The 21,364-nt window shown below is 40.7% G+C and overlaps 1 protein-coding gene across 7 annotated transcripts in view; it reads right to left on the bottom strand.

Moving 5' to 3' along the window:
• The window catches only part of HERC1 (HECT and RLD domain containing E3 ubiquitin protein ligase family member 1), a 683,410-nt gene that overhangs the window by 228,000 nt on the left and 434,046 nt on the right, over positions 1–21,364 (bottom strand). For 6 of the 7 annotated variants that reach the window (XM_053717285.1, XM_053717288.1, XM_053717289.1 and 3 more), the window contains exons 39-40: positions 6,083–6,843; positions 4,406–4,604 (exon numbers count right to left, since the gene is read on the bottom strand). In XM_053717285.1, coding sequence (XP_053573260.1) covers positions 4,406–4,604; positions 6,083–6,843 — 960 coding nt within the window. The remainder of the gene's footprint in view (positions 1–4,405; positions 4,605–6,082; positions 6,844–21,364) is intronic. The other variant, XM_053717290.1, reaches the window with a different exon arrangement.

Here is a 21,364-nt window from a genome sequence, read left to right as displayed (position 1 = left end):
ACCAACCTAGATCCCGAAGCTTACAATGCATCTCAGAACCCACTCCCAACCGGACCCCAAGCATCGGTAGGCCTTGAAACAGGGAAACAGAAGAACCCCAACCCCATCTCAAAAATGAGCGAAGAATGGCCACAGCCATCCCAACAGAGTAAAGGTGCCAACCCGACTCCTTAGAAACAGACGACAAGGCCGTAGACACAAAGGAATCTAACAAAAGGCCCACCATAGACTCGACACGGAGCCAGCAAAACTTCCAGATGGAACGTAACAACCCAGAGAGAAACACCCCTCTCTGAAAGATTAACTCTCAGTTCCAACCTCCTGAATCCAGGAGAATCCTTAAGAAAAGGTATCACACCTCCATAAGAAGGAGAATAAGCCCCCCACCCTAAGAAAAGGGATGGGGCCAAAAAGGCAGAGCACCTGCCCACAAGACACAAAGCCACAGGCTAAAGGAGAAATCAATCTCCAACGCAGATGAACTTGGAAGGAATCCCCCTAAGGAATTAGCTTGCCAACGCACATCCAATGTGCAATAGCTGCAGCAGTGATACTGCAAACCCATTCGCCTGCAGAGCAGTGAATCCATAAGGTTACTACAGCAAGCTGACCAAGGGAAACCGACCAGAAGGCGTAAGTCAAGCCCAATGAGCATCGGCACTCAGAAAACCTGGCCAACCGTGACCAAGTCAATTAGTCCGAGAAAAGGCCATAGCCCAAGTTCCCAGGAACTGGGGAACCCCGAACCAGCCCTAGAGTCAAAAGGTCCGGCAACACCTCCACAAGGGAAAACACTGATACCAGGGAGAAAACAGGTCCTAGCCCCCATTTGTTTAAACAAACAATATCCGAGAACTTAACACCCCGTCTGATATAAAAAACCAGACCACAGGGAGATAACAATGCAATATCCAGGTCAACCCGGATAATGAGATAACTCGCAAGTCCCGACCAAAGGAAGAGACCACTCCTTGCCAAAGTCCAATGCTCTAAAGGAGCTAAGCCGTTAAAAGTCGTACAACGACACTAGAGCCCATAGACTTCCAAACAGCCGCAGGACAACAAGCAAGGGGATACCTCAATGCCAAAATCACTCGAGCAACGGCTGGTCTCCGCATCACCTCCATCCAATCAGAGGATCACAAAGAGAAAAGGACACACAGCATCCCCAACTCTGAGCAGAGCCCAAAGAGACCACGCCCAGCGTCCCTAACAGGAAACAACCATCTCCCGGAGGGGAACCCAGGTCCCTAAAAGAAGACCTAACCCACATGGAGACAACGGAGGAAGACCAAAAGGTCTCCTAAAAACAGCTAGACAGTACACAGTCAATGTGCAATAGCTGCAGCTGGTCACATTCTGCAATCCATCCTCTGCAAGGCAGCTGAACTACCCAACAAACTACTAGCCCAACTCAGCGGCAATAGGGTGCAAAGCCCTCCAACCCTCCACTACATGGGAAGGAGCTCTAGGGTCTGACAACCCCAGACACAAGAGAAAGAGACGCAGCAGAACTCCACTGACCCAGTCATCCAAATTGAAGGCTATAAGGACTGAGACAATCCTTCCTGCCTCACGGACCCACCGGTCCTCTAGAATGCTTAGTTGAACACAGATGATAACATGAGCACTCTGCGCCTTTACCGGACCAGCCAAGCAGAGCGGCGCCACATGTCTGAACAGCTACCAGACAGAACTGAACCCAAACAGGACCAGCCTGCAATCCGGGTCCTAACCGTCGAGCCACATAAATCCTCCCTCAGAGGGGAAGAAGGAAGCAGACAGGACATCCTATCGGATGAACATAGAATACAAGGCAGCCCGTAGGTTAACGCCCAAGAAGAAACAGACCTAACCGCAGGACCAGCAAAACGGAGCCCTGATCTTCCAAATACTTGGAAAGATCTCAATACATGGACAATCAGGAGATTACATTATCCCCACATGTCTAATGAGGTGCGCCATTCGAAGAGCAGACTGAGTAATCCCGTATCCGATAAGGATAGGGTCGTTCAATAACTGAAAAACATGTCAGAGTAACACGCGAAAGGCGCACAATTCTGTAACTAATGGCACAACACTCAGGGACAGTCGCACCTGCAGGGAACTGTACTAGCCAAGGTGGAATACACAGGAAAACAGGAGCAGGGAAGGGAAGGCACCACCTTGTCCTCAACTCTATTTAATTTAGGAATGAAAGTTTCATCAGGCAATATGACTTCTGGAACCCCTGAATTCACCAAAAACTTTCGTTTTAAGAAAGTGCAAATTCCTAAAACTAAAGTCTGGTTCCTCCGCAGCTGGAGGTTTAGAGGCAGTAGACTCTGACCCCGAAAGTTCATACTCTAAAGTCTCAGAAAGAATTTCATCCTCGGTTAACCCTCTCAGTTAAATCCAAATAATTATTTGATGTACTCTGGGAAGGAGTGCTATATGTAACCTAATGCTTGCGCTTAGCAGGGCGAGGTAAAGCATTAAGGCCGCAGAAACCGCCGTCTGGACTGCGCAGTAACGTCTGTAGAAAAAAGGTCCTCTCAAGATGGAGGATCAGCAATACTACGGGAAAACTGCATGTGTATAGAGATAACAATATAGGGTACACACCTCACTGAACGATAAGGCATATGGAACATAATTGAGAGGGGGAACTAGGGCCTCCTCACCATATACACAGGAATCGTTCTTTAGGAATAGATGGAGTGCCCTCTAAAGAAACCGAATCCTCCAGCACTAGTGTAATAACGGGAGAACTAGAGAGATTAAACCATTTTTTTTTTTTTTTTTTAAATAAAATAATGGCACCTCTATACCCCAATGACTGAGGCACTCACAGTACAGAGATGTATGACTCCTCTCTGATAGTGCACAATGCAGGACCGTCCCTGCTATGAAAGAAAGCGCGCCAAGCTTGTAAGCTGCATGGCTCTCAAAGTGAATGTGAAACCTGTATATTCCATAACAGCCTATGAGCCCAAAACATCTCACACATAAAGCGGCATAAAATCAAATAAACACATAAGATTATTATTCCCCCCTGTTCAATAATCCTCCTAAGGAGATATTAACGCTTGATTCTATAAAGATAGAAGGCGCCACACTGTGAACCCTGTCTTCTGTGTTAACATTATGTAATAAAAAATGAAACGATCTTAACAGAATCTACGCCGTGGAACAGGAACACGGCCCTTCAAGTGTGACAGGTGGTAGCTGCGCTCCTGACATGGACTTGAGAGAAGAACACAATCTGCCAAACTCGTTAACGCCAATTGCTAAAGGAGCTGTTAATATTAGTCGGGATGGTGTCGCAAAGGGAAGCTCCCTTTGCATCTCCGGACTCTAACATTCACCCAGGCCCTTAACTGAGAAGCTTGAAGGGCTACTTAAACTCCTGTGCCATAGCGAAGGGTAGAACCCCTCATAAGAGACCTCCGATTTTCCGGCACCTCTCTGCCACCTCCTGTGACAAAAGGCAAAGAATGACTGGGGGATGAGGGAAGTGGGAGGAGTATTTAAGCCTTTGCCTGGGGTGTCTTTGCCTCCTCCTGGTGGCCAGGTTCTTATTTCAAAAAAGCAATGAATGCGGCTGTGGAATCTTTCCCATTAGGAAGAAAAAAAGAATAACTAAAAGTCATGTTTAAGCCTTTCTAGATGTATTTATAAGTACTCATTGTGGTAGACTATTAAGATATCCTTTAATGTTATGCATTTATAAAGCTGTGCACAAAAACGTTTTAAAAACATTTATTAAAATCCATTAAAAACATATAACAATGCGTTTCTCACTTCTTAGCCTGATGAAACAGCCACTAAGAGCTGAGAAACATGTAATTATATATTTTTAAGGGATTTTAAAATAGGTTTTTAAAACATTTATGTTTACATGCTGCTGTATCTTTCTGCACCTGGTGATTCCTGGGTTTATCATCCTGGTTCCTGTTATTGCTAGGTCGTTAGCTGGACGGCTGAGAAGTTCCAGTCTGTGTGTTGAGCACCCATTATAGGTGCCATACCAATTGTGAGTGACATTTAATCTTTTATACTTACCATCTGATAGACACCCTGTTTTTCTCTTAGAGTGGTCGTTTGTGATGAGTTAATGGCTCTTTACCTACAAGCAGAAGCCTAGGCGTCTGTGTATATAGAGGATTTACCACCTTGGAAGTCTTCTCCCCTTGGAACTTTCTATTAGGTTTTTTAATGTATATTTTTGGATTCTAACAACCTCATTGAGACTATCTTTATTATATGCATTGTGGTTTGGAGGGCGCCCCCTAGGGGCATTTTCCCAAAGTTTATAGAAGGGTAGTTTATATAAGTTAAACATATGAAAAGAGATACTTGTATAGAAATACGGTTAAGTTGTTAATAGTTACTTGAGTAAGGAAAGAGGCATTTGTGACAGTACCTCAACAGGCTGAGGGGCATTACTCCTGGTGACTCTGATGCTGGCACCGTCTCTGTATCTGTTACTGGAGTAGTCGCTGTAGTAGTGTCTTCAAGAGAACTGCTCATGAAGGATGTTGTGCTAGATGCAGAGGGACTGGTGGTGACAGGCGTTTGAGCTTGCTGAGCTGGATCACTTTCTTCTGTTTGTTGCTCTAAATCTGGTGTCATGAGAGTAAGAAAATCTTGTAAAAAGGAAACAACCTTCTGAACGAACTTAATTTATCAAAGTAAACTTTTGGTTAGGAAAAAAGCAGTTTTGGTTTAAGGAATTCATTTCAAAGGGCTTTATATTTAAGTGGAAATAGTGATTTATCTGAGAGAAGCTACCTAGGTACTTTGTATTCATCTCAAAGGGGAAATTGAGTTAAACTGTGTGTGGAGTTAGTGGGGGATATTTGAGATGGGGAAAAGCATTGTGAAAGTTCCTGACATGATGTGTTTGCAATGGGGTAAGGAAAAAGGTTAATATCACGGGGACACGGTGACATTTATAGGGACAGTCAAGTAAAAAAAAAAACTTTCATTATTTAAATAGGGCATGCAATTTTAAAGAACTTTCCAATTTACTTTTATCACCAATTTTGCTTTGTTCTCTTGGTATTCTTAGTTGAAAGCTAAACCTAGGAGGTTCATATGCCAATTTCTTAGACCTTGAAGGCCGCCTCTAAGCTGAATGCATTTTGACGACTAGAGGGCGTTAGTTCATGTGTTTCATATAGATAACATTGAGCTCATGCACATGAATTTACTGAGGAGTGAGCACTGATTGGCTAAAATGCAAGTCTGTCAAAAGAACTAAAATAAGGGGGCAGTCTGCAGAGGCTTAGATACAAGGTAATTACAGAGGTAAAACGTGTATTATTATAACTGTATTGGTTATGCAAAACTGGGGAATGGGTAATTAAGGGATTACTTGACTGTCCCTTTAATTGAGGTTTTAGTGGGATACTAGACAGTGAATACAGGGTTAATACAGGTGTGGTAGGGTCAAGTGAGGTCTACTGAGGGTTTGACAATGGAGTATAGGAGAGCTTGACAATGCACTGAAGTATAGCTGTACCCAGAATAAGCTAACATAGTTTAGTTTACATAACATTTGCAATCATTTTCTATGTATGTTGCATATAGGTTATATACTTTAGTCAAGCACAACATGTTTATTGTGTACAGTTTTAAGTGTTTTTAGTAACACAGATGAGTAGTTTATTATCTAAAATATTTTGTTGCTGTAAGCAGCTTTAATTAACCTTCATGATTTTACTTCTGTTATAAAATGTACTTCTTTCTCTGGTTATCGTTTGTTGAAAGTTAGATCATTTTCAGCTGTTTTTGTGGCAATGTATAACATTGTTACAAACATCGTTGCAAACAGCACTGCCATAGTCGGCTCAAGACAAATGCACCATCCTGAGCCTACCTAGATATGCTGTCATGGAAAGGAGCTACGTTTAACAAAAGATACCAAGAGAAAGTAGTACATTTGATAACAGAAGTAAATTGGATTTTTTTTTAAACTGCATGCTCTGTTTGAATCATGAAAGTTTAATTTTACTTTCATGTCCCTGTAAGCTGCAACAAACAAATGGAAATTGGCTATTGATCTGTAATTATGCCTAAGCTTCTGAAAGAATTATACCTTGTCGTATTCGGCCACCAAACTGTTCCTCGAGTAACCCATGCACCACAAGCTTGTAAATCATGGATTGTGCCCTCTCCAAATCGGCTAGTCCAAGGGCTCGTTTTATGGGAGAACGCATGACTGCTCTCTTCACCATATGACGCATAAGGAACTGCAAAGCAGCTCTCATCTCTACATCTTCATGTACAGCCGGGGAGCTAGCACAGTCTGAATTGTGTCCATTCTCTGCCAGCACCTTGGGAATGAGTAGAAGTTCTGCATATTTGCTGCAGCTAAGTAATACTCCCAATGACTTCATAGCACCTAAGTTGATGTAGGAAAGCTGCACAGCCCTAATTTCTGACTGAGCAACATCGTGACCTCGAGGTATGTGATCGTGGCTCTTCCGCTTTCCATCTGCAGGATGATGTTGAGGATCCATCAATGGGGGCTCTGACAAAAAAGGCACTGATTCAGTTTCTAATTTAGGTGCCACTGCACCACTAGCTCTCGTCTCCTCCTGTACCCGTAAATCTGCTGAATTTTCAGACTCTACTTTTGATTCTATGTCAGCTTTTTCTTCAGACTCGTGGCGTTGCTTCTTCTCATGTCGTTTAGTGCTTGCCTTGCCTGCATCTTCATGGATGCCAGTCAGGTATGTGAGGTCAAGCAACGTGGAGGCGGTCAGTCCCCGGAAGCGTGTTACATCAAAGGGAGGGGGATCACAGGGTTCCAGGTTGTAGAGTGGGGTATCACTAGGTGACCAAAAAGTTGGGAAGCTTTGGTTGAGAAAAAAATCAGAACAACATAGGAAAAGGCAAGTGAGGGATAGAGAAGAGAAAGGCATAGGAAGCAATATAGAAAATTTTACAATTTACAGGTAGCGAATTGTTTTGTGTGTACCAATGAAAGAAGTAAAAATACCAAATTAATGAAAGAATTTGTTCATTTTTCAATCTCTACAGGATATCAGTACCAAAGATCTGGACTCCTTAGTAAGGGTTTAAAAATTCCTTTATTATACTTTATGTAAACATACATTAGTGAGCAGTAAAAGAACACTATAGCAGTGATGAAACACCAGACAGCCAGTATGAAACATGTCAGACTAGTGGACCCTCACTGCAGCGTGCTGTCACTGCTTGTTAATGTAGGTTTGCACTAAAGTATTAATACTTTGAATCCACACATTGGAGTCTGGATCTTTGATATTGTCATGTGTGAGGTTGAGAAATTCAAATAAACATTATGTATAAGTAGTTTATGGACTACCCTTCCCAACATACTCCATGGGTGATTGGGATGGAGCACAAACCATTGAGTGTCAGTGTCACAGAAAAACACAGGACGACTTATGCACTATTAAAGGAAGTCATATCTACTACAAGCATAGTGGTCAGTGGTGGGTGACATTTTTGAATATTAAATGATGGAAAACAAAAGAATTGAGAAAATAAAGTAACATTAAAAAGTAAAGAAAATACTATGTGATTCATTAAAATATCTCTAAATCCTCTTCAACGTTTGTCGTTTCTATGATGCCAATTTATAATTAAAAAAAAATAAAAATGTTTTTCTTATATATATATATATATATATATATATATATATATATATATATATATATATATATATATATATAAAATATATAAACACACACACACACATACATCCTTGCAGGGCTGTGACATTAAGCAATGGACACTGCACAAATGAAATTAAAAATAATAAAATTTAAAAAAAGGTAAAATAATGAATACATATTGCAATGATTTCTATTAAGTATAGATCACTGCATTATGCATTTTTTATTACAACAATGAAACAGACTGTTTACCATCCCTTAAAGACAAATACAATAATGTAAAGTATAAAACACAAACTGGAATAAATTGTATTACTCTTGTCAGTTTTGACACAGAGAAAAGTTATACACACCACAGCTGAACAATGCTAACTGTGCTCAAAGTAAAAAATTAGTGCAGACGCTTTAACGCACGTATGACAAGTTGAAAATACAAAGGTAGCGCACGAGCTAAGCACTCAGGCACACTAACTTCAGGACTTTGGATATCATAACAGTGTTAACTACTTCTTCCCATAAACTTCTATGGGGTGCTGAAGAAATGCCTATCGATCGTGCACTAACTTGACACTGCGCTAGATCAACTAGAGTTATAGGTGTGTGCATATTAGTTGTGCTCATAAGTTTACATACCCTGGCAGAATTTATTATTTCTTGCCCATTTTTCAGAGAATATGAATGATAAAACAAACTTTTCTTTTGCTCATGGTTAGTGTTTGGCTGAAGCCATTAATTATCAATCAACTGTGTATATATATATATATATATATATATATATATATATATATATATATATATACACACACACACAGTACTGTGCAAAAGTCTTAGGCCACCATTATATTTGCCGTTTTAGCAATGGTATAATGACCATATATAATTATTTATCAGTCTCTTTATTAGACTAAAACCAGAAAATACAGGATATTTGTATGCAGAATTTAAAAGCAGGGAAAAAAACAAAACAGAAAAACAGCTTCTACAGGCTAAAGTGGCAAGTATTTAGTGTGACCTCCCCTTACACTTGAGCAATAGCAGGAACCTGGATCTCGTAAACCTAAATGGAACCCTCATTTATGTAATTGCTAACACCTCTAGTTGTACTACTATTTCATGTCAAAATGACTGCTGGGAAAAAAGTAATGTTGTTGTGAAAAAGGATTCAACACCTAGTGGGGTATACTTTCTCCCATCCTCTTAAAGGGACATGAAACCCAACATTTTTCTTTCATGACTCAGATAGAGAATACAAACACAGATAGAGAATACAATTTTAAACAACTTTCCAATTTACTTCTGTTATCCAATTTGCTTAATTCTCTTGGTATACTTTGTTGAAGAAAAAACAATGCACATGGGTAAGTCAATAACATGAGGCATATATGTGCGGCTACCAATCAGCAACTCCTGAGCCTACCAAGGTATTCTTTTCTACAAAGGATACTGAGAGAACAAAACAAATGAGATAATAATTAATTGGAAAGTTGTTTAAAACTGCATGCTTTCTCTGAATCATAAAAGAAAATTTGGGTTTCATGTCCCTTTAAAATATATACAAAAAACACCAGGTTATGTCTATATATCCCTCCAATTCCGTTAGCCACAACTAAAATACAACCACGGTGCTGATCACAATCTATCTGCAATTTGCTCCTGAAAAGGCTTTTGTCTTTCCGACCAAATTGGTCATCATGTTTGCTAAATCATCTGAATGCATCTTTTTATGTTATCAGAATGGGCAGATGGTGCACCATTTTTCTATCATTCTATGGTCACTTTAAAACTTGAAGAACTATTGTTATTAACAATTTTTATTTCTATTACTTGTTAAAGCACCGTTTCCATTTTGATATGATCTGAAAACATGATGGTGACAATGGGTTACTATGGATAGGACTTGTTAATGCAACTGTAAACCTTGAACCTGCTGCCTTGCAATATTGTATCTGCCTAGGAGACCCTTAAACAAGGTAACCAATAAATCTGAAAAAAAAAACTTTCTCCTTAGCCTCACAAGGTCATGAGAGTTTGCATAATACAAATAAATATAATACAACAAAATCTCCTCATTCACATTAATTAGTTGGAATTCAAACACAATGGAAAAAAAAAAAAAAAAAAAAAAATAGAAATGACCACTGGGCCGTATGATTCCAAACAGAACAGCAGCTCTTGACACTGCTGTCTTTAAATATTACAATAAGAATACAGAAAATTCAAACCTGTGCATTACTTTTCTTCACCAGTCATCAGTTGAGAAATTACATTAAAAAAAACCATTTCATTGCAATAAATAAAAAAATGATGGATGAAACTAAAGAGCTTGAATGACTTGTTATCACAAACTCTGAAGAAACACAAAATATAAAGTGCATACCCAAGCTTCACTAGCATGTTTTCAAAGAAAAATAGCCATAAGAACTACTGAAGTCGGAACTGTCCTAAAGGAGCTGCCACAAACTTTGTGAAAATTCTTCAATTAATGACCCAACCAAAAAATGAAGAGCTATAAAATTACTAAGAAAGCAATCCTCTGTGAAACGGAACAACCATAAATGCCCTAGATGAATGATGAGGAGGAAGGTAATAATTGTTCAGGTCTAAGGTAAGCTTTCAGAGCATGAATGATGATAAACGTGTATAAATGTCTAAAACCAGTCCTAAGATTGAACTCTTCACTGGAACGATGGAGAGACTGCATTAGGATGCCTGCTCCCATACACCAGAAGGAACAGAAACAACTGTCCCAAGATTAAAGTGACATGAAACCCAATTTTTTTCTTTCATGCTTTAGGTAGAAGATTATGAAGTGGAACACAAAACTGAGGGGCACCTCATGTGCAGTTCAACCAAATGTGAGCATGAAATGATGCAACCAAAATCCAAAAATGGTTACTCACATTTGGCAATAGCACACCAATGTGCTGGTAGTGACGTGCTGATATCTCAGGGTGTATCAGCTCACCCTCTCTCTAGGTGTTGCTCAGCCAGTTGATGAAACGGCAGTTGCCAAGAAACGCATTGTAGATAGGGGGCAAAACTTGGACACCTCTATTTTAACTCACTGCTTTTGTTTTTAATGTGCTGTTTTTAAATAAACATTTTTTTAAACTTAAGCCCAGTTCTAGCACCTTTGTTTTTCCCATTTGAATGCTACATGGAGTTGAGCTTCATATCTTTGGATCTTTCTTGTGATTCAACTGGCTGAGCAACACCTGGAGAGAGGGTGAGCTGATACACCCTGAGATATCAGCACGTCACTACCAGCACATTGGTGTGCTATTGCCAAATGTGAGTACCCATTTTTGGATTTTGGTTGCATCATTTCATGCTCACTTTTGGTTGATCTGCACATGAGGCGCCCCTCTGTTTTGTGTTCCACTTCATAGTTTGGTTCAGATTCGTCTGTGAAGAGGAGAGCAGCCACCTATACCTTAATATCCATCAAGGCCCTTTGAATAGTGCAGAGCACGGATTCTTTAGGGACTATTATTACATAACTGTTTGGCAACAGATTTATTGTTTGTATTCCTCATTGAGATAAGATCGGATATATCTGTTATTAATATTTATTTCAATATTACCACTTGGACGCCACCTCAAGTGGTTTGTTTTAGGTAGAAGATAAGATATAAAATAACTTTCCAATTAATTTCTATTATCAAATTTGCTTCATTCTCTTGGTATCATTTGTTGAAGGAGCAGCAATGCACTACTGGTTTCTAACTGAACACATGGGTGAGACAATAACAATAGACATATATATGCAGCCATCAAATAAGCAGCTAGCACCCAGACACTTTTCAGCTCCTGTGCTTACCTAGATAAGTAATTCAACAAAAGGATAACAAGAGAAGGAAGCAAATTAAATAAGAGGAGTCAATTGGAAAGTTGTTTAAAATTGTATGTTCTATCTGAATCACAAACGTCTAATTCTGACTATACAGTCCCTTTAAGACAATCTTGCAAAACAACTTTAAGGATCTTTAGAGAGTCAAGCCTTTTTGAAAACATACTGCCTATAAACAAGAAGTGTATTTGGTGGGAATGCTTATTTAGTTAGTCTAAATATGGCAGCATTAACCTATTCCTAATTCTACAGATAAAACATGAGAAAGCTTCAAACATTGCAGCTGGCCTCCACAGATCCCGAGGAAATCACTGAATGGATAGGATACACCACCATATTAGCATTAGCCAATTAAACAACAAAGCTAAGAGTCTTTAAACCTCCTCCTTAAAGGGACATGAAACCCAGTTTTTTTTTTCTCTAATGATTCAGATTGACCGTATAATTTTAAACTTCTAATTTAATTCTATTATCAACTTTCTTTTATTCACTTGGTATCCTTTAATGAAGGTGCAGAAATGCGCTACTGGGAGTCAGCTGAACACATCAGTAAACCAATTACAAGAGGTATATATTTACCACCACCAATCAGCAGCTAGCTCCCAGCTCCTGAGCATACCTAGGTAATTATCCTTTCCAATAAATAATATCAAGAGAGCGAAGAAAATGATTTAATAGAAGCTGTTTAAAGTTGCATGCTCTATCTGATTTATAAAAGAAAATGTTTGGGTTTCACGTCCCTTTAAGAGCTATGGCTAGAAACTCTGCATAAGCAAAACACTGGAACTAATAAGAATATTTATATTCTTTCTAATTGGATTGTGATCTCAGAATTGTGTATTTTTACAGTTGCAGTATGGAATCTACAACACTGCAAGAAACTTTACAAAAACGACTCCACCACATCTGTGAAAAATATATTATACAAATATAAATCTTTGCTTTACTCAAAATCCCAGTGCTTATCCATAGTTTGAAATTGTTAAGAAGTCAACGGCTTCCGGTCATAACTGACAGTAATCCAAATGAATCAACAAAGAAGGACACTGGCTGTTACTAATTGGTTGGCTCAAGTAGCCTCTCCCCTGCTATACAATGCCTTCAATATCTCACTAACAATGAGATCAGAGGAGACGAAGGCAGACAATGTGCACAGCAGACCTCAGCTTAAGGCTTCTAGGAGATTTCTACCTATTCTAAGGACCAAGGCAGTATACCCTACTTGTGCCTGAATTTTATATCATGAGAATGGGAAAAAAATAAAAAACAAATACAAGCAATGCACACTGCTCTAGCCTAGTTCTAGTTATTTTCTGTACATTTAAGACATTTGCTCATATGCCACCTAAAACCTCATTGTCCAAGAAGGGTGTTTTTTCCCCCCTTAAATTTGAAATAACTATAATGACAAACACTGATATTTCCTAGTTCCTATTGCTTGACAATGAACACACACAAAACAGCAGTGCTTGCAAAAACAATTATGGAAATTGACAAGACATAATGTATGCTTACCTGATTAATTTATTTCTATCATGGTGGTGAGAGTCCACAATCCATTACTCCTGGGAATTACCTTTCCTGATCACAAGAAGGAGGCAAAGATTCCCAAATCCCAAAAGCTCTATAAACCCCTCCCACCTTACCAGAAACTAGTCTAGACGTTTAGCCAAGTAAAAAAGGTAGGAAAAGGAATTGAAGAACCAAAAAAAAAAAAAATAGAAGCAGGGAAAAAAGTTGTGACAAAAATAAATAACCATCACCAACAAATACAACAGGATGGGGTCTTGTGGACTCTCCCCACCATGAAAAAAAATGCATTTACCAAGTGAGCATAAATTATGTTTTCCTTCATACAGGTGGTGAGAGTCCACAATCCTTTACTCCTGGGAACTCATACCCAAGCTGTGGAGTCCACGAGAATGAAAAGAAAGGGTAGAAAAACATTTTTGTACATAAAAAACTAAATCCTCAACCCATTTTTAACATTCTCTTAACATAGCATATATATATATATATATATATATATATAAAAAAAAAAAAAAAAGTGATGCCACTGCCTGAAGGACTTTCCTAACAAAGGCTGCCTCAGAGGAAGTAAAATCATCAAATGGTAGAATTTACTAAAAGTATGCACAAAAAAATCAAGTAGCTGATTTTGCAAATTTGATCAAGAGGCCTCATTCTTGAAAGCCATGAAAGTAGCCACAGAGCTGGTAGAATTGGCCATAATCTGTTTGGGTGGAGACTGTTCCACCTCCAAGTAAGTTTTATGAATCAAAAGCTTTAACCAGGAAGTAAAAAAAACAGCAAAAGCTCTTGTTTGCCTAGAACCTGGAAGAGAGAAAACTGAAGACTCAGACAGGCTGACACCAATTTTAGCCTTCTCTGATCTGTTAGAGAAAGACTCATGGAGAAAGAATCTGTTTGAAACCCAAGAAAAGTAACCTTTGTCGGAGGCACCAAAGAACTCTTTGGAAAATTGATCTTTCAACCATGCTGTTGAAGAAACAGTCTGTTGGTGTGAGATTCTGCTAAAATAAGCTTGAACCCAGATCTGACCAAAGACAGTAAAAATTCTTGGAGATGTAGTCAGACCAAATGGTACAGCAAAAAAAATGAAAATGCTTGTCTAGAAAGGCAAGCTTAAGAAACTGGTAATGTTCCTTGAGAATTGGAATATGAAAAACAGAATTTATGTTTACCTGATAAATTACTTTCTCCAACGGTGTGTCCGGTCCACGGCGTCATCCTTACTTGTGGGATATTCTCTTCCCCAACAGGAAATGGCAAAGAGCCCAGCAAAGCTGGTCACATGATCCCTCCTAGGCTCCGCCTACCCCAGTCATTCGACCGACGTTAAGGAGGAATATTTGCATAGGAGAAACCATATGGTACCGTGGTGACTGTAGTTAAAGAAAATAAATTATCAGACCTGATTAAAAAAAAACCAGGGCGGGCCGTGGGCCGGACACACCGTTGGAGAAAGTAATTTATCAGGTAAACATAAATTCTGTTTTCTCCAACATAGGTGTGTCCGGTCCACGGCGTCATCCTTACTTGTGGGAACCAATACCAAAGCTTTAGGACACGGATGAAGGGAGGGAGCAAATCAGGTCACCTAAATGGAAGGCACCACGGCTTGCAAAACCTTTCTCCCAAAAATAGCCTCAGAAGAAGCAAAAGTATCAAACTTGTAAAATTTGGTAAAAGTGTGCAGTGAAGACCAAGTCGCTGCCCTACATATCTGATCAACAGAAGCCTCGTTCTTAAAGGCCCATGTGGAAGCCACAGCCCTAGTGGAATGAGCTGTGATTCTTTCGGGAGGCTGCCGTCCGGCAGTCTCGTAAGCCAATCTGATGATGCTTTTAATCCAAAAAGAGAGAGAGGTAGAAGTTGCTTTTTGACCTCTCCTTTTACCGGAATAAACAACAAACAAGGAAGATGTTTGTCTAAAATCCTTTGTAGCATCTAAATAGAATTTTAGAGCGCGAACAACATCCAAATTGTGCAACAAACGTTCCTTCTTTGAAACTGGTTTCGGACACAGAGAAGGTACGATAATCTCCTGGTTAATGTTTTTGTTAGAAACAACTTTTGGAAGAAAACCAGGTTTAGTACGTAAAACCACCTTATCTGCATGGAACACCAGATAAGGAGGAGAACACTGCAGAGCAGATAATTCTGAAACTCTTCTAGCAGAAGAAATTGCAACTAAAAACAAAACTTTCCAAGATAATAACTTAATATCAACGGAATGTAAGGGTTCAAACGGAACCCCCTGAAGAACTGAAAGAACTAAATTGAGACTCCAAGGAGGAGTCAAAGGTTTGTAAACAGGCTTAATTCTAACCAGAGCCTGAACAAAGGCTTGAACATCTGGCACAGCTGCCAGCTTTTTGTGAAGTAACACAGACAAGGCAGAAATCTGTCCCTTCAGGGAACTTGCAGATAATCCTTTTTCCAATCCTTCTTGAAGGAAGGATAGAATCTTAGGAATCTTAACCTTGTCCCAAGGGAATCCTTTAGATTCACACCAACAGATATATTTTTTCCAAATTTTGTGGTAAATCTTTCTAGTTACAGGCTTTCTGGCCTGAACAAGAGTATCGATAACAGAATCTGAGAACCCTCGCTTCGATAAGATCAAGCGTTCAATCTCCAAGCAGTCAGCTGGAGTGAAACCAGATTCGGATGTTCGAACGGACCCTGAACAAGAAGGTCTCGTCTCAAAGGTAGCTTCCAAGGTGGAGCCGATGACATATTCACCAGATCTGCATACCAAGTCCTGTGTGGCCACGCAGGAGCTATCAAGATCACCGACGCCCTCTCCTGATTGATCCTGGCTACCAGCCTGGGGATGAGAGGAAACGGCGGGAACACATAAGCTAGTTTGAAGGTCCAAGGTGCTACTAGTGCATCCACTAGAGCCGCCTTGGGATCCCTGGATCTGGACCCGTAGCAAGGAACTTTGAAGTTCTGACGAGAGGCCATCAGATCCATGTCTGGAATGCCCCACAGCTGAGTGACTTGGGCAAAGATTTCCGGATGGAGTTCCCACTCCCCCGGATGCAATGTCTGACGACTCAGAAAATCCGCTTCCCAATTTTCCACTCCTGGGATGTGGATAGCAGACAGGTGGCAGGAGTGAGACTCCGCCCATAGAATGATTTTGGTCACTTCTTCCATCGCTAGGGAACTCCTTGTTCCCCCCCGATGGTTGATGTACGCAACAGTTGTCATGTTGTCTGATTGAAACCGTATGAACTTGGCCCTCGCTAGCTGAGGCCAAGCCTTGAGAGCATTGAATATCGCTCTCAGTTCCAGAATATTTATCGGTAGAAGAGATTCTTCCCGAGACCAAAGACCCTGAGCTTTCAGGGATCCCCAGACCGCGCCCCAGCCCATCAGACTGGCGTCGGTCGTGACAATGACCCACTCTGGTCTGCGGAATGTCATCCCTTGTGACAGGTTGTCCAGGGACAGCCACCAACGGAGTGAGTCTCTGGTCCTCTGATTTACTTGTATCTTCGGAGACAAGTCTGTATAGTCCCCATTCCACTGACTGAGCATGCACAGTTGTAATGGTCTTAGATGAATGCGCGCAAAAGGAACTATGTCCATTGCCGCTACCATCAAACCGATCACTTCCATGCACTGCGCTATGGAAGGAAGAGGAACGGAATGAAGTATCCGACAAGAGTCTAGAAGTTTTGTTTTTCTGGCCTCTGTCAGAAAAATCCTCATTTCTAAGGAGTCTATTATTGTTCCCAAGAAGGGAACCCTTGTTGACGGAGATAGAGAACTCTTTTCCACGTTCACTTTCCATCCGTGAGATCTGAGAAAGGCCAGGACAATGTCCGTGTGAGCCTTTGCTTGAGGAAGGGACGACGCTTGAATCAGAATGTCGTCCAAGTAAGGTACTACAGCAATGCCCCTTGGTCTTAGCACAGCTAGAAGGGACCCTAGTACCTTTGTGAAAATCCTTGGAGCAGTGGCTAATCCGAAAGGAAGCGCCACGAACTGGTAATGCTTGTCCAGGAATGCGAACCTTAGGAACCGATGATGTTCCTTGTGGATAGGAATATGTAGATACGCATCCTTTAAATCCACCGTGGTCATGAATTGACCTTCCTGGATGGAAGGAAGAATAGTTCGAATGGTTTCCATCTTGAACGATGGAATCTTGAGAAACTTGTTTAAGATCTTGAGATCTAAGATTGGTCTGAACGTTCCCTCTTTTTTGGGAACTATGAACAGATTGGAGTAGAACCCCGTCCCTTGTTCTCTTAATGGAACAGGATGAATCACTCCCATTTTTAACAGGTCTTCTACACAATGTAAGAATGCCTGTCTTTTTATGTGGTCTGAAGACAACTGAGACCTGTGGAACCTCCCCCTTGGGGGAAGCCCCTTGAATTCCAGAAGATAACCTTGGGAGACTATTTCTAGCGCCCAAGGATCCAGAACATCTCTTGCCCAAGCCTGAGCGAAGAGAGAGAGTCTGCCCCCCACCAGATCCGGTCCCGGATCGGGGGCCAACATTTCATGCTGTCTTGGTAGCAGTGGCAGGTTTCTTGGCCTGCTTTCCCTTGTTCCAGCCTTGCATTGGTCTCCAAGCTGGCTTGGCTTGAGAAGTATTACCCTCTTGCTTAGAGGACGTAGCACCTTGGGCTGGTCCGTTTCTACGAAAGGGACGAAAATTAGGTTTATTTTTTGCCTTGAAAGGCCGATCCTGAGGAAGGGCGTGGCCCTTACCCCCAGTGATATCAGAGATAATCTCTTTCAAGTCAGGGCCAAACAGCGTTTTCCCCTTGAAAGGAATGTTAAGTAGCTTGTTCTTGGAAGACGCATCAGCTGACCAAGATTTCAACCAAAGCGCTCTGCGCGCCACAATAGCAAACCCAGAATTCTTAGCCGCTAACCTAGCCAATTGCAAAGTGGCGTCTAGGGTGAAAGAATTAGCCAATTTGAGAGCATTGATTCTGTCCATAATCTCCTCATAAGGAGGAGAATCACTATCGACCGCCTTTATCAGCTCATCGAACCAGAAACATGCGGCTGTAGCGACAGGGACAATGCATGAAATTGGTTGTAGAAGGTAACCCTGCTGAACAAACATCTTTTTAAGTAAACCTTCTAATTTTTTATCCATAGGATCTTTGAAAGCACAACTATCCTCTATGGGTATAGTGGTGCGTTTGTTTAAAGTGGAAACCGCTCCCTCGACCTTGGGGACTGTCTGCCATAAGTCCTTTCTGGGGTCGACCATAGGAAACAATTTTTTAAATATGGGGGGAGGGACGAAAGGAATACCGGGCCTTTCCCATTCTTTATTAACAATGTCCGCCACCCGCTTGGGTATAGGAAAAGCTTCTGGGAGCCCCGGGACCTCAAGGAACTTGTCCATTTTACATAGTTTCTCTGGGATGACCAACTTGTCACAATCATCCAGAGTGGATAATACCTCCTTAAGCAGAATGCGGAGATGTTCCAACTTAAATTTAAACGTAATCACATCAGGTTCAGCTTGTTGAGAAATGTTCCCTGAATCAGTAATTTCTCCCTCAGACAAAACCTCCCTGGCCCCATCAGACTGGGTTAGGGGCCCTTCAGAACCATTATTATCAGCGTCGTCATGCTCTTCAGTATCTAAAACAGAGCAGTCGCGCTTACGCTGATAAGTGTTCATTTTGGCTAAAATGTTTTTGACAGAATTATCCATTACAGCCGTTAATTGTTGCATAGTAAGGAGTATTGGCGCGCTAGATGTACTAGGGGCCTCCTGAGTGGGCAAGACTCGTGTAGACGAAGGAGGGAATGATGCAGTACCATGCTTACTCCCCTCACTTGAGGAATCATCTTGGGCATCATTGTCATTGTCACATAAATCACATTTATTTAAATGAATAGGAATTCTGGCTTCCCCACATTCAGAACACAGTCTATCTGGTAGTTCAGACATGTTAAACAGGCATAAACTTGATAACAAAGTACAAAAAACGTTTTAAAATAAAACCGTTACTGTCACTTTAAATTTTAAACTGAACACACTTTATTACTGCAATTGCGAAAAAACATGAAGGAATTGTTCAAAATTCACCAAATTTTCACCACAGTGTCTGAAAGCCTTAAAAGTATTGCACACCAAATTTGGAAGCTTTAACCCTTAAAATAACGGAACCGGAGCCGTTTTTAACTTTAACCCCTTTACAGTCCCTGGTATCTGCTTTGCTGAGACCCAACCAAGCCCAAAGGGGAATACGATACCAAATGACGCCTTCAGAAAGTCTTTTCTAAGTATCAGAGCTCCTCTCACATGCGACTGCATGTCATGCCTCTCAAAAACAAGTGCGCAACACCGGCGCGAAAATGAGGCTCTGCCTATGATTTGGGAAAGCCCCTAAAGAATAAGGTGTCTAAAACAGTGCCTGCCGATATTATTATATCAAAATACCCAGATTAAATGATTCCTCAAGGCTAAATATGTGTTAATAATGAATCGATTTAGCCCAGATAAAGTCTACAGTCTTAATAAGCCCTTGTGAAGCCCTTATTTACGATCTTAATAAACATGGCTTACCGGATCCCATAGGGAAAATGACAGCTTCCAGCATTACATCGTCTTGTTAGAATGTGTCATACCTCAAGCAGCAAGAGACTGCTCACTGTTCCCCCAACTGAAGTTAATTGCTCTCAACAGTCCTGTGTGGAACAGCCATGGATTTTAGTGACGGTTGCTAAAATCATATTCCTCATACAAACAGAAATCTTCATCTCTTTTCTGTTTCTGAGTAAATAGTACATACCAGCACTATTTCAAAATAACAAACTCTTGATTGAATAATAAAAACTACAGTTAAACACTAAAAAACTCTAAGCCATCTCCGTGGAGATGTTGCCTGTACAACGGCAAAGAGAATGACTGGGGTAGGCGGAGCCTAGGAGGGATCATGTGACCAGCTTTGCTGGGCTCTTTGCCATTTCCTGTTGGGGAAGAGAATATCCCACAAGTAAGGATGACGCCGTGGACCGGACACACCTATGTTGGAGAAATAAGCATCCTTTAAAATTGATTGTGGACATAAACTGACCTTGCTTAACAAAAAATCAGAATAGTCTGAATAGTTTCCATTTTGAAAGTTCTGGCAAACTTGTTCAGAGTTTTTAAATCCAGAACTGGTCTGACAGTTACCTCCTTCTTTGGAACAATGAAGAGATCTTAATAAAATTCCATACCCTGTTCCTGCAAAGGAACTGGAGTAATCAATCCCACAGTTCCTAGATCTGAAACTGACTGAAAAAAGGCTTGGGATTCCTTGGAACATTGGACAGAAAAAAACTTCCTATGGGAGGCCTTGTTCTGAAACCTATCCGATTACCTGAGAAACTATATTTAAACCCCTTGGATCTGGAACAGACTGAAACCAAGCTTCCTGAAAAAAGGTATAACCTGCCCCCCTACCAGAGCTTCTGGATTGGTGGCCGCAATTTCATGCAGACTTGGAAGTAGGGGTGGATTTTTTGGCTTGTTTAGGTCGGTTCCAATTACCACTTGGCTTCCAGGATAAGCCAGAGGAACTTTGCTTCTGGGAGGAGGAATCAATTTTCTGTTCCTTGTTCTGACAAAAGGAATGAAAGCAATTGGAATTTTTAGATTTACCCTAGGATTTCTTGTCCCGAGGAAGAATAGCCCCTTTATCTCCAGTAAAAGTAGAAATTATAGAATCTTAATTCAGAATCAGGGAAAGATATAAAAGTCTGGATTTAGACATCATATCAGCAGAACAAGACATAAGCCATAGAGCTTTTCTAGAAACAACTGTCAAGGACATGTTATTGACATTAATCTTAATAATGTCAGATACAGCATAACAAATGAAGGAATGATTAGAAAACTGCTCAGAGAGACAATTTAAACTGAAAGAAGAAGCAGCAGCTACATCAGCAATAGAGATAGCTGGCCTAAGCAAATATCCTACTTACAAAAAGGCCCATTCTATGAAAGGATTCTAACAGAAGGCTCCATTATAGCACTTAACTACAAAAGCATAAACCATTATATCCTCACAAAAAATCTCTTGAGGAATAGAAAAACAGAATTTATGCTTACCTAATAAATTTCTTTCTTGCCAGATATGGAAAGTCCACAACGTCATTCAATTACTAGTGGGAATATCTCTCCTGGCCAGCAGGAGGCAGCAAAGAGCACCACAGAAAGGCTGTTAAGTATCACTCCCCTACCCATAATCCCCAGTCATTCGACGGAAGGGAAATAGAAAAAAGGAATAACGCAAAGGTGTAGAGGTGTCTGAGGTTTAGTCAAAATTAACTGTCTTAATAAAGGGTGCGGTTGTGGACTCTA

Source organism: Bombina bombina, chromosome 6 (assembly GCF_027579735.1).
Source record: "Bombina bombina isolate aBomBom1 chromosome 6, aBomBom1.pri, whole genome shotgun sequence".
Lineage (NCBI taxonomy): Eukaryota > Metazoa > Chordata > Amphibia > Anura > Bombinatoridae > Bombina > Bombina bombina.
Note: the sequence above shows the minus strand (reverse complement) of the source record. Positions and strands in the feature narration are given on the sequence as shown.